This window comes from Cardiocondyla obscurior, linkage group LG08 (assembly GCF_019399895.1).
Source record: "Cardiocondyla obscurior isolate alpha-2009 linkage group LG08, Cobs3.1, whole genome shotgun sequence".
Classification (NCBI taxonomy): Eukaryota; Metazoa; Arthropoda; class Insecta; order Hymenoptera; family Formicidae; genus Cardiocondyla; species Cardiocondyla obscurior.
This window is the reverse complement of record NC_091871.1, coordinates 4,737,993-4,752,490: the sequence shown is the minus strand read 5'-3', so window position 1 is coordinate 4,752,490 and position 14,498 is coordinate 4,737,993. Positions and strand designations below refer to the sequence as shown.

Sequence of the window (14,498 nt, the reverse complement as noted above, 5' to 3'; positions counted from 1 at the left end):
AACTCTACATTTAAATAAAGTTACAGGGTATAAACACGGTTGTATATGTATCGGTCGGTAGATCGGGATGCGAACGAATGTTAAGATGTAAAAGTTACGACGTCGCGCTCCGCGGCTCCCTCGACATATCGCTTTGCGGTGATCGACGAAGCGCGTACTTGGACAATCATTACACGACCAGGGAATTTACATTACGAGCAAAAGTGGACGCGGGACGACTTTGTCAGCATGCGACGTCTCATCTTTTCTCAGCTTCGGTACGTGAACTCGCAGAAATGAGCTAGACTGGTTTCGCGGACGGCCTTAATCGCTGTCATTACTATCCTGTACTGTTCTCTTTGGTCCCTGGTCTATTGGCGTCGTCTGTAAACGCGTCGTACGCGAGCGATACGCACGCGAAAAAGCCGCAGAACCTGTAAATACGCGCGTACGTGAACGCACATTATGCGTGCTCGGCGGTGACTCTCCCTCTTTCTTTCTTTCTCTCTCTCTCTTTTTCAAGTCGCGCTCTCCCTGCGTCCCTTACGTTTGTACTCTCGTACTTTTCTCCCTCTGCACGAGGGAGGCCCGAAAGGAGGGTTCGCCCTCAAGTTATTATTATTTTGCCGCAGATATACATTCCGTGGACTTGGTTTAATGGTCTGACGTTTATTTCCTCCCAGGGTCGGTTTTATCGCGAAACCGACGGAGCAATTTATCTCGGAGAAAAGCCACGAAGGGAAGATCCATCATAAAACTTATATTATATCCCGAACGAGGTGACCGGCTCAATTCATTGCACGATACCGTTAAGTAATGTGCTTTAACACTTTTTGCCGCGACGCGATATAAGTGCATGCGAAATATGCACTTTGAAATGTAAAGATACAAAGCTTGCTTACATTGAATATAAATTATCTACTATTAACTGCGCGGCTATCGCCGGAAGCTTAATTTAATAACAGGTCTTGACGAAGGTTAATTTAATAACAGACCAGTTTCTCTTCTTCGAATTTGCCGGTGTATAATATCTGATATTATCAAATTAAGAAATGCGTCACGAAATCTTATTTCTGACACTTGTTTCGCGGTCCGAAGGTCTCAGAGGTAGAGGATACGAATCCGAAAGAAGTTAGTTTCCGAGATAATACCTGCGGTTATGCATGTAAGGCTCCTGAATGAACGCTTACCGCGACATGTCGTATTGTGACGTCAAAAGCGAGACTTTACACGTCGAAAGTTTTCGCGAGCATAGCCACTTTTTCAAATATAAATGAATTTTGGAAATAGAAATTGGTTCGCTTTTGGCACGCTTGTGAAATATTCTGAAAAATATATAAATCATTAAGAGAGCTTTAAAATTATACGCGGATAAAAATCAAATTCATACATATATGTACAGAATGATATATGTTCGTTTTGCCATCTTCTGGTTTTGAGATATCGGATCGTTGATCCGCCTCTGCGGCTTCCTATACAATTTACCTCCGGCAAAGAAAGAAAATTCTCGGAGCACTCGAATGCATTGCGAGCGCCCGAGAGTGTGGTTTCCGCTAAGGGTGGAATCGCGCGCGCGGAACGACGAGAAGGCACTTCATCGACGGCGAAACGAGATTTTTCGGCTCCTCTTTGCCCGCGTGCTCTCCTTTGTTCCCGTGAATACCAGTCGAGTGCTCGATGGCGGGTCATGAATGTCGGAGCGAAGAAAAGCACTTTCGATTTGGTAGATGACGATATACTGTTCAAGGTATTGGGTTTTTTTCGATACGTTCTCGCGATTCAAAGAAATGGAAATCTTTTGATAAGTTGTGTTACATAAAGTGGTATCGGCAAATAAAAATCCCGTTAGCATTATTCGTGATAAACTTAGAAAAAAAAAAGAAAAAAAAAATTGGTGGACAACGGCCAGCGTGACAAATTAGGTTTCATCCACGATATTAGAGATCGCGATCGCGCGGGCTACTAGTACTGCGCGTTAAAGTTAGATCAACTCGCGCGACTTTTTCGCGATGCTTTCGAGACGCGCGGGTGCGTGGGTGCGATACGCCGCATCGCGCTGCGCAAAAGTTACACACGCGCGTTCGGTTGCGGGGGCATTAACATATAGATGCGATCCGTGACGCGGAATGCGTACGCCGGATGTGCGCGGTTCACGTTACCGCGGCGATGATACGCGGGGAGAACCTTTCTGAATAGGGAACGCGGGGGTAAGGTAGCCGAGGGCTACCAGTTGGTCGTAATTACCACGCCGCTTATGAATAACGGCGGGGGCGGACACGTGAGATCGCGCGGGCCCGTCCCCGCGGCGGCGGAAGGCCCCCGCGCGAGAGATCGGGGCCCCGGTAACGAGCCCAAGCCGCGTATCTGACGACGATCAAGTTGGTTCGCGGCAGGCCGCGCGCGATTTGCGAGACCCGCGTAGGTGGATCGCGTCAAGTGGACCTTCCCGGCGGTGTGAGACTCGCTTTGTTCGCTTTGTATTGTAATAATATGTAGACGTTAAGTGTGGAACACACCTACGGTCCATTTGCCGATCAGCATCGCCGACAAACGTGTTATCTGAGATTTTCCTTTTAACTTATGCAGGGTCTTTTCTCGGACTATTTGCGAAAGTACCGTCGGTTTATTAATACGGCTTCTCTCTTTTGCTCGCCTTTTAGCTTTTAACGTTAAACGAAGAAGACGATTAAGATATGAACTAAATATTCGAATATTTAATTTGTAAAAAGTTAAAATATTTTATATGTTATATTTATTTAATTAATATGTAAAGGCGGTCTTCGCGATTTCTCCTCCCCTTATCGCGCCTCATCCGCGACCACAAGCTATCGTCGAGTAAAAAAAAAAATAAATTTGTAATGAATTATGAAGAACCTAGTTACGTTCTACAATGTTGAATATTCTTTAGTCTAGTAAAATTTCTTCATTAAAGTGATTATCACTTTCAAAGTTATTCACTACGCAAGAACGCTGACTTGTGGCAACTTATCGCGACATTATCGAGATGGCAGAGGCCGAGATCGTGATTTCGCGAGAGAAAGAGAAGAGTATTTCCAGGAGGCCTATTACGGCAGATAATTTACGCGGACCGTTTTCCTGCAAGAATTTACAACGACAGGGTCACTCGCCAAGCGCGACACTCGCCAGGTGTAAATTCGATTACGATATTACTTGCTTTCTCGCCTCGATATTTCACTCCCGTGCGGACGAAGTAGGTGACGTCGTCGCGTAATCTACAAGCGGAATTATGCGCGTCGCGTAGGCGGCGAGACTTCTATGCGTCTCGTAAAGAAATCCGAATACGATACAGCGAAAAACAAGCGGGAACAAAAGTGATCCCGCGACGCGACAGTTCCGTTTCAATATGTAAAATGGTTAGCTCTTAAAAATTTCGTTCACTGAGATGTTATAAAATTAAAAAAAGAACAGCATTGTTTGAGCCCTAAGCAATAAAGCGTTAGAAGTATTTTCTGCAAAATATACTGAATTATATATTTTAATTTCTGTAAATAATTTAATATTCAAAAGTGAAAGCACATTACTCTTAAAGCAAACTTTCTTTTTTTTCGAAATGAACAAAGTGTCGTCGTTTTGCAATCGCAAATAGGGTTGGAGAAGCGGGAATTATTTTTTCAGCTGATCGCAATATCTGATAATTAGTTTCGCGCTGTCCGCGAGGTGTATCTAGCCTCAGGTGCAAACTCGATCGCGATACTCTACTCCGCGCGTCGATATTTCACTCGCGGGACGTAATCTGCGCTCTACATATGCAGCACGCGTGGGTGGAAACGCGTGCATTCGATGTAACGAGGGGTGAGGAGGACTCAAGAGGGACGACAACTACGAGAGTCTCTCGCTTTTCATGCCGTCAGTTTTCGACCTAGAAAAATCGCTCTATCCGTCGTGAACGCGAGACGCATTGTGTCAGCACGGTATTACAAGCTTAAAATCAACATCTTGTCCGATTATCGTAACACAGTATCGTCGACCAAAGGCTTTTAATATTAGGTACGATAAATAATAATTTTGACCGAATAATATATTTGCTGTGAAATACCAAAAGGTCTGTAGGAAATGTATTTAAAGAACATTAATTTGCGTACAAATTTTGTTCATATAATTAGGATAAATAAACGTAGTATTTTAATTAATTTAGCATAGTTCAATCTAATTTCGTGTGTTATAGTAAACAATTTTTAATATTTCGAGCGTGTCGTTTCGAATTCTACATTTTTATCCCGCAGCTGTAATCAGTGACATAAGAAACTAATTTGTATGCAAATTAAACCAGTTTTAAGGTTTTTAAGCAGAAAGAAACCATTTTTCTACGTAAAATCGGAAGATACTTTTTGCAACGCCTTTAAGACAGTGTCAGATGAGGACGACACTAAATTAGAAGATTAAGCTTTCTCGTTAAAGTTCCAGGACAGTAATTGCATTTGCGTACATCAACAGTATCTAGCGTTTAATCTAGTGTTTAATTCTCCTTTCTGCTTAAATGTACGATATCTTTTAGTATTTTTTAAACATTTTTTTAACAAGATTTTTTCATAATGTTTAAACAAAATGCATTGTTTAGGATAAACTTTTAGTTTAATCAATCTTTACATAATTCTTAAAATTTTTCTTCACATACGAATTAAAATATATAGTTTTTATTATATCTCATATATGAAAATAATTGTATAAAGTCTACCAGTTTTGTTTTCTTTCATATTATTGTTAGAATATACTCTGGAAAAATATCACGGATATTTAAGAGCTACTTATCGAAATGCATCGACGTCTTAAGTCGAAGCAAAAGGATGCGCTCACTTGGCCCGAATGGCTAAGAGCTTGCGAGGGAAATCGCGTATCGTCTGCGCGGGTGAAAACGCCGAGGTAAATGGGCGAGCCGCAAGCGAGGGTAGTTTTAATTAAGCCATTAGGGGTGGCTGAGAGTCTGCGACCGAGCGGCTAGACGTTCTCGGCCCTCTTTCTCTTTCTCGCTCCGTCTGCTTAAATTAATATAACGCCCGCATTCCGTTCTACCACGTGGCGACGAGGCTCGTATCCGGATCGACTTCCCTTCACCCTGATCTCGTTAAATTTGCGGAAATAATAACGCGACTGCGCGCAGACTCGGACCGAAGTCCGTTCGGTTGCGTACGTAATGCCTGTCGTAAGTCTCTTGGCAAATTTGAATTTTCGTAGCTAAATAAATTCCACATTTTTTTTTTAAAGTCACGATTTCCAGTTTCCAAATCATTGCGCTCGTTGACTTTGCAAGCGTTTAATGTAGCCGCTTTACTCTCATCTCACGATTTATATTAAATCGCCGTACAAGACAAATGTGATTCAAAATCAGACAGGAACGTTTAGTGCGGAATACATAACATACCGACCTACGTTAACATCGTGTTTGCTTCGCGGGACATTCTTTCCATTTTCCTTTCTCTTCTTATTTTCTTACTCACTTTATCTTTTTACGTTTCGTCGTTCACCAGTGATTTTTACATCGCTCGGTGTGTCACCGTCGTGGAGATTTCGACGCCGCGTCGCGGTGTAACACTCGGAATATCAAGCAGTTCGTTTGAGAGATAATTAAACGCAAAGAACGAACTAAGGCGAGACAGGGCCGCGCGTGACGGTGCATATATACTGAACGAACACGCAACGAACGAAAAATGGATTATTAAAGTTCAAAGTTTCAGATATATGCGCGATGAACGCTACAAGTTTTAATACATGCATGTTTCGAAAACTAAGATGCCGAAAATAATTAATATATTCTTGAGAAAATTACGGTGTACAAAATTTATTATTCGCGCGAAACTGTAACAAAAATTATCTTGCATCTTTTTAAAAAAAAAGATTTTTGTTCTTCGCATTTCGTAAGAACGACATTAAGATTGTATGCGAGGAATATGTCGAATTAAGGCTCGACTTGAGCGAAAACGCATGAACAAATGAACGTGAATATCTGAAAATTTGCGATAGCTGCTCGTTGATTGTCCATTTGCTCGGTGTATATGCAGCTTCGAGTTTACTTTGCACTTACTTACCCGCTCGTCCGTCATATCCGCGCTCGTCGTCGTCGTCTTCATGCTCGCCGCTCTCCTCGCCAGCCGTGCCCTGCGTCTGCACGACTCTGGGTATCTCTGTAAGAATACGAGATAAATGAGAAGACCGAGCATTGAATGAGGGGCTGAGTTAATCCCGCAGGTGTTCGTGCCGAGAACTTCGCGCTCGGTTCGATAATTGTTTTTCTCTTACACGGGTAGATTGCGAAAAAATATTCATTCTCCGGAGATATCGCTTCTCGGAAATATGTAAATCGTCAACAAACAGATTTAAAACCCTAAGAACGTCATCTTTAGCGTCTTTTTAAACACGTTTAAAAGTAGAAGTGCTAATTTCTTTTTTTTTTTATAAATATTTCTATTTTTGGATCCCCGATAATACTTTTAATCTGAAGTAATGCGCGTCGCGAAGTCTTCAAGCTCCGTCGCTCGAGGAATAACCGAGCGGCGATGTTACTTTACTTCGTCTCACATTTAACATGCTATTTACGAGTTATATTGCACGATAAAATTCAAGGGGTTTCTGACATTCAGTGGGTAACGATGTAATGTTTTACAACACGAACGTTCGCATTCTTGATTGAAACTCGTCTTGAAATTAAAAGCCGTTCGTCGAGATGGAAGGCGAGCTCGATCCGACGATCGCACACAGGTTTTAGCAAATTTCGCCTAATTGGACAAGCGCGAGAAGATTTGGCGTTGAGATCGTCGCATGTTCCTTCTGATCGATCGATCGATCATTCTTGAGGGCAGTACGGGTGTGGTCGAGCGGATCCGCCGTCTTTTTTCGGCCGATCTTCTCGCCACCCTGGTAGCAGGCTTAAGAGATCGAACGTGAAATCGCGGCGATGTACTTTTTGCACTCTCTTTCTGGTCAGGCAACATTGCGCGTTTTTGTATCGCGCCGTGTACGCAAATATATTGGTAACGATAAATCGCACGAACGGGAATTCGGATATTCCGTTCTCGTTTTTGAATTCTACTTGTAATTTATATTTCGAGCTGTTAGTAAGTTATGAGGGATAATTTATTTCCAAACGTTATTTTTTGATAAATTGCGAAAGAGTACAGATATTTCCGAGAAACGTAACTGCGGGAATGCACCGTTCATTCCGATAGCTCGATGGAATAAAATTGTATCGCACGAAGATGTAACAAATATATTTAAAAATACTTGTAATATTTTGCATTTATTTTTAAATATATTTTTATGTATAAATTGTTTTGTAGATAAATTCTTTTTTACATTTCTTTAAACGACTAATAGTGTTATGAAATTTATTTGAATACGTCATAACATTGTCCTACGGAAATACTCGGAGTTTCTCTTACTCTTTGCAGTTAAAATACTATCTTTCTCGTTGTACACCGGTATGCACGGTGCAGTTTGTACGAAACAAGCCTGGCTCGAGGGGGTGACGAGCGCCGGCGGAAACGAAATCGAAATAAAAGATAAACGCGGCAATGAAACCCGGGTATCAAGCACGGTGAATGCACGCGTGGGCGTGTACTTACTGATGCAAGGCGCAATATGCGATCTGCTCTGCTGGTAGCCTCTGGCGCATCTGTTGCAAGTAATACCGGTTACGCCGTCTTTGCAGGGACACTGGCCGCTACTCTGGTTACAGGTCTTTCCAGAAGCTCCGATTGGGTGGCAGTCACATGCTGTAACAGAACAAATAGACTGATTAGTTAACGAAAATAAATTTCACCAGACTAAAAAGTTCACTATTTTTATTTATTTGTATAAAAATTTCAAAGTACACTGATAATTCTTTAAAATTACTTAAAAAAATTTATTTTGCTACACCGAATGTCTTTTTATAATTTTTTTTCAAATGTAACGTTAAAAAAATGTTTTTATAATTGAAAAAAAAAAAATTATTTTGTGATATGCGGTATAAAAAGAATTGCTATTTAAATATTGGAAAAAAGAAATTTCGGAGTAAAGCACAATTGGAGGCGAGAAAGATCTCTAATCAAGTTAGTCCAGTTAGATCTGTTCGCATTAATGTATAGTGCTTGAATATACTATCGACTGCATATCTCGTTATGTTGTACTGCGAGTACGCCCGTTCTATTAAGAAACAACATAGATAGGCGACCCGGAAAATGATGGAGATAGCCAAACAGGCGTGACGATCCGCTACCTGAAATTAAGATAAAGCGCGCGACTTTACATGGCGCCTATAAAAGGACTTGGCCATTGGCTGCAGCTCGATAAATGGAAGATCTTACATGGGATAAAAGCGGTTTATTCCCACGAGAGAGACGCGAAGAGTATACTAATGCGGCGGAAGTACGCGCGATTATCGATAAATTGAAACCGAGAAAAATTTTTGAACGAGATAAATTACTGAAGTAAAATTAGTAATTTTTTTGAACTTGCGTGTAATTTTTTAATCATATAAAATTAAATTATTAAAATATATTATCAAAATTCATATTCACTAGTTTAACGTGAAGCTCATATTAAAAAAATATTCTTTATTATATTAAAAGTTAAATATTGAGCAAGGCGTAGAAATACGTAACATTAATAGTATCTTCTAGTTTCATAGCATTTAATCAATTGTTTTTTTTTTTAATTTTAATTTACGGTACTCAATACTAGTTAACAAAAATAGTTTTAAAGTATTTAAAACACTTTGTTGAAGATTAATTTTATTAAAGAGAAACACGCTGTACGTGATTGTATATCGCGATAGAAAGGGGGGATTACGACATCTGGGATGGATGCATTCCAATCTTATCCTAATTTTATGCAGCCTAATCTTGCGTAAGGTATGCGCGTGCGAGATATTAAAGGGCCCTTCGCCATATATTGCCACATGTAGGACGGAGAGAATCTTCATAGGTCATTTCGAAGGATTTGTAAAATCAATCAGGTACGCCTCGACGAATAGATTGCTATAAAAGCGTACTTTAACTTTGAGAAAGTTCAAGTTTGCCTCTAGGACTGATTAATGAGGAAGATTTTTCGAAGCTGAAGAGAAAAGCTAATAAATACTTTCGCGTTTGTTTATACTTGACGCGAATAAATATCGAAACGACGAGGAGACTTAAAGATGTATTGAAAATTGGGCACGATGACGGTATTCATATGGGTATATCTGAAAATATTACACTTTGCATAACAGTTAATATCCCGAAAATTGTGGAATTAATAATAAGTAATAAAATTGATTATTAGATTTTAACGGTAACAGGTGTTTCTTACAAAAATAACGTTTCCCGTGCAAATCATAAAACGTAAATAGCCTTCAAAAAAAAAAAAAAAAAAAAAAATAGAAAAAGAAAAAAAAGAAAAAGCAACATAAAATCCTGGTACAAGTTATCATAATTATACGAGCGTTAACATTCCGTCTCTCGAGAGTCGCGCGTTGCCTACTACGATTTACTGCCAATAATCGCAACAAAATTGCGCTCATCGTAAAGTAATGACCCTTCTGATTTACGGCAGACGTGTGTAATCAATTGTAGTCGTACATTCTTCTTGTAAATTACATCGTATTGATAATGCAGAGCAATGAACAACTTATGTGGCGCGCAAAGAGCTGAAATTAACAGCGATGCATGCAAAACAAATCCCATTATTGAATAATAATATATTGTTTTTTTGATTTTATTAACTTTACAACTAAATCACGGTTTACGTTGATAATTAACAGATTGTTATTATTTTACTGAGATCCACCTATCACAGTCGGGGCATATTAATTAAATGGTACATCTCACTGTTGTCAAGGGCTGATGAACAGCTGTAGAACATAGTCGATCCTTATCTTCCCTCGGGACTCGCCGAGAACTAATTGTATCGCGTGTGGTGTGCGAGACGACGCGACGTCTCGCTTAAATTCGCGTTCTCGGCATAAATTACCATCTGCTCCGCGAGACGGTCCACGAAAATTAACGGGCAACACGGCTCACATAATTCTCAATCGTCGGATCGCGCGCATTGACGTGAATCGCCGTTCAATCGTTCTCGGGCGAGCCCGTTGCTTAGATTCATGGCGCGCAATCAAAATACAATCGCCCAATAAAATTTTTATTGCTCCGGGTACACATCTTCGCGATTAGCATTTGACACAAATTAGACTCATCAGTATTTTGTGCATGCCGATGTTGGGGTATCTTATTTATTAGCTGTCCGCTATCGCGGTGTATACTTACATATTTATTATGTTACATGTACATTGAATGAGATTAAATCTTTTAACAGTTACGCAAGTAACAGAAAATTACCAAGTCATTTAATGATAGCCAGTAATTATTTACTAATTAATGTCAGTCAACAGTCAGGAAATAAATATATGTTCTAGTTTGTTTGTTGAGAGAAAAAAAAACATTTTTTTTGCGTGAATTTATAACGAAGTACAATTAAATTGTTTTTGTCAAATTTTATCATTCGGCGCTGTTTGATTTGGATTATGTGACGAACGGCTTAATCAATCGCGAACGTATGCGAACCGATTTGATCGACGACGCGAATTGGAATTCCGGGGACATGTGTCGAGAGGAGTCGCAGGACAATTTATTGGTCACGCGGCGTTATTATTAGTAATGTCATAAACGGTGATTAGAGGCACTACGGTAGTGTACGGTTCAAGGATTGTTGGGAACGACGTCCGACTTTCGACACCTAAATCGCTGTAACGGTTGTTTCGTATCCGCGCGACTTGTCTCCGTAGACAAGAAGCCGTTTGTTCCCTCGTTACTAACCCTTTCGTTACCTATAAATTCGTTATGCAACTCTCACCGTGAGACGCCGGACGTCGGAGATGAAAGCGGCAATCTCGCGTCACGATACCATGGTGGAAATTATTCGGGCTGGAATGCTTGGATATCGTTAAAATCAATCGTCACCGTTATCGCAACGGTGTTGCGCGTTAAGAAGGCATATCGGGAAATTAGCGACTATTTTTTTTTAATGTATCCGTGAATAGTAGTAAGCGATATAATCGCGTGGCATCTAATCATCGATTTTAAAAAATTTCTCTGATTTTAGTATTTTTATCTAATTCTCTTTTTACCCTCCCAAATGTTGGATGCAAAATTAATTTTTATAGAAAAGTTTGTATGAAAAGAATTAATTTATTGACATTTTAGTTAACTGTAATTATGCAAAGTATAATATATTCAATGACGTGTAATTTATATATTAAAGAAGTCCTTGAGCTGTCTTCGTTGTTCTGAGAATATACTTGCGACGATCGGATGAAGGTTGTTTGAAAGTTGGATGATTAAATATAATACTCGTTAAATGGGGTCGTCAACTAACTTTTTTAGTAGTATATTACCTCGTTACGTAATCAATTACGCAAGAGACTATTCGAAAGAGATATTTCTTGCACGCGATCTGTAAAGCAGTTAGGGTTACATAGATTAGCGATTTTTTGTAGATCAGAAACGTCGACGGGAAAGGAAAAGTAAGAAATATAGTTTGATTTTTGTTCTGTGTATAAAAAGTATTTACTTATATTATTTTATTTTATTTTATTTTTTTTTTTTTGTAAGAGCATATTTAACATTTTTCGTGACTGGAATGGAATTGCGTAATAATTGTGTAAAATATTAGAATTACGGGGAAAAAAAATTACGTGGAAGTACGCTTGTAGGACGTTCTTCATATAGAACTTGTATCAATGGTAATGACTGTGATGTTCCTCGACAACTGTTCACTGGCACGCAAGTGTTTTGTATCTCATTTGTACCATCTCTTGACATATTTCTCGAGATTATAACGCTAAGAAGCTAATTCGTTTCCCTTGCAACTTTTGCTCCTCGCCGAGATCTAAGCTGGAAAAGACATTATTTGTGCGCGGTCGCGGCTAAATCCATAGAGCAAAAGAGAATAGCTACAATGTCCATGCACAATAGATCTCTCCCTATCTTTAGATGGCTATTTCAGAAGCATTTCTAGTCGCTATTCTGGTGAACGTCCTACGTTAATCCAATCGCTAGAATCCGAAACAAGAATCGTCGGATTATCGTCTCGGCGCTGCGGTGCGGAATTCGAATTGCTTGCACACATTTTCGCGCTAAATCTAATCCAGGATTAAGAGCGTGTCTATTGAAAATTGCTTGTCAACTTGAACTCTACTCTTCCTCGTTAGTTTGTTGCTGCTGTAAGATTAGATCTATAAATATATAATAATAAGATATCTATATATGCGTGTATTAAAGCGATCCAAATTATGGGGTTTTTTTTTAAACGGAAATGTTTCTTTTTTTATTTGATAACGTTATGCAAAAATATTAGACATGCGACATCTCGCTTCTGATTTAAATATGATTGCAACGAGTAGTGAGGAGTCTTAAAAGATAACTTGGATGCATCCGCGATTACTTTTCGTGTGCGACTTTCTCTCTTTCTTCTCCTCGTCTCTTTTTATTTTTTTCTTTCTCGCGCAATAAGTCTACTCGGAAATCGCACTCGTTCCCGGTGCGTGTACGGCTGCGATAGTATCTAAGAGGGCTGGGTATTCAGATACGTTCTCGAAAGGTCAGCGCGCGAATAATCGGCGCGCGCTCAGGAAGCACGACGAGGCACCGTAACTCACATTTACGCCTGTGAAATAAACGGGCATACCGGCGTGTCACTTATCGTTAGCCAATATAAACAAGGCTGCCCGAGACGCTCGTAGAGATAGAAGAAGTTGCGCGCGGAGCTCGTAAATCATGGGCATTTTACATTTTAGCCGTGCGTTGAGCGTAACACGTCGAGAATGGCGGTGCGAGTCGATTTTGGTAACTATTAGTTCGAACCATCGTTTTCCGCGCCGTCTTTTGCTCGTACGGTCATTCCGTTTCAGAGAAATCACACCGCGCGATCTCGACAAGTTCCACTTGTAACGAGCCGGGGCATATAATGTAATGTCCAGTACGCGGTCGACCGTACTGCCTATTTTACATCAGCATTCGCTCTCGTTATTTCCTGCCATCTATTTAATATTAGCGTTTAATTCTATGACCACTCATGCGCTGCGCTTCAAATTTTTACAAACAGCGAACACTATTTTTTTTTTTATTTTTTATTTAATTAGTATAATTTAGCGATTCTTTTTTAATAATTTTTTATTTATAAAGAAAGCACTTTGTAAAATATTTATTTGTAAATTTGTATTCCGCGTACTTATATAACATATGTTTCGTTAATTGCTAAATGAGCTACATCTCGTTACTTTTTTTTTAATTAGTAGTATTGATCGATATAAAAATTATCTTTATTTTTTCGCGAAGTATATTTTTACATAAGACGCGTGGCATTCCGCGCCTTTCGCCTTGAAAAACTGTGCGTAATCGTATTTTCTTTTATCTCTGCTTTCCCGTAATGTAATTTTCCCGTCGTCCTCCAGTAAGACGACTGTTCGGATCGCGAGTATTCACGAAAATGCGGCTTTAGTGGTACGAGCAAGCGGCTTCTCGAGTCATTTTGCTTCTCAGTTCTTCGTTTCCCTTTCTCAAGATTAGCATACCGACGTTCGTGGAAATAGTATGCTGGAAAGGTTATCTTACTGCTATCCGCAACTTAATAGTAATGTTATTTTAACCAATAAAATTCTCGTTGACATCCTAATAATCCACGTGAGATTCCGCGTGATTCAACTTCGCGATAAATAAATTAGGACTGGCGCCAAGAAATTAATTGACCCGTTAGTAAAAAAAAAAAATTGCTAGTAACCAATTTTATGTACTTTATTTCAAGCCATCATTAAAATAATTAATTATTAACTAATTGCAGTACGAATTTATGTTTAATAACATTTATTTCGAAAAACTAATAGAATTTAGTCCGCATTTAAATATAAATGTTGCGTTAAAATGAACGTGGTATCAGGTTTCACATAAAGCATCTGTCAGAAGTTTTATTTTCTACGGTACAGAATAGAAAATGCGGTCTCATGCAAAATAAAGTAAAAATATGACGTTAAACCGTATAACACTTTACGAAGTCATCAGTTGTCATAATACTATTCTTTCGCATCATCTGCCGTAACGTTTTACGCTTCCGGCTTTGGTTCAGGGTTCCCTTTTCCTCTCCTATTCACCCTATTGATGTCGTGAAAGCGTGAACCGGCCCCTTCGACGGCGTCTTCAAGATTAATCCGTTTCGCGGAAGTGCAAATGGTCCCGTCGTGCTTCTACTATCGAGAGTATGGATTTAGACTTGCGGAACTTCGGCGTTTATCCTTGGACCGTTGAATTCGAAACGTCGCGTTTGAGCTTCCTCTTCTTTATTTTTATTAATAACGCGATAATGCCCAGCCTGATTTAATGGCAATAAGAAAGGATTGAAACCAGAGGTTTTAAAGAATCTTGGTAATTAACATTTCCAATGTCGGAGAAATGCAATTGTCTATTAACCCTCGTTTAAGCGGTACACTTAGTCTAGCTGTAACTTTATTTCGTTTTGCCTATACCTCGGTATTTAAATCTAGAAAATTTTTATAAAAA

General features: G+C 39.5%; 1 protein-coding gene across 1 annotated transcript in view; it reads right to left on the bottom strand.

Moving 5' to 3' along the window:
- Positions 1-14,498, bottom strand: part of LOC139105069 (netrin-1) — a 141,231-nt gene that overhangs the window by 29,481 nt on the left and 97,252 nt on the right. Inside the window, exons 3-4 of the mRNA XM_070660960.1 lie at positions 7,557-7,706; positions 6,024-6,119 (exon numbers count right to left, since the gene is read on the bottom strand). Of these exons, the coding sequence (XP_070517061.1) occupies positions 6,024-6,119; positions 7,557-7,706 (246 nt within the window). The remainder of the gene's footprint in view (positions 1-6,023; positions 6,120-7,556; positions 7,707-14,498) is intronic.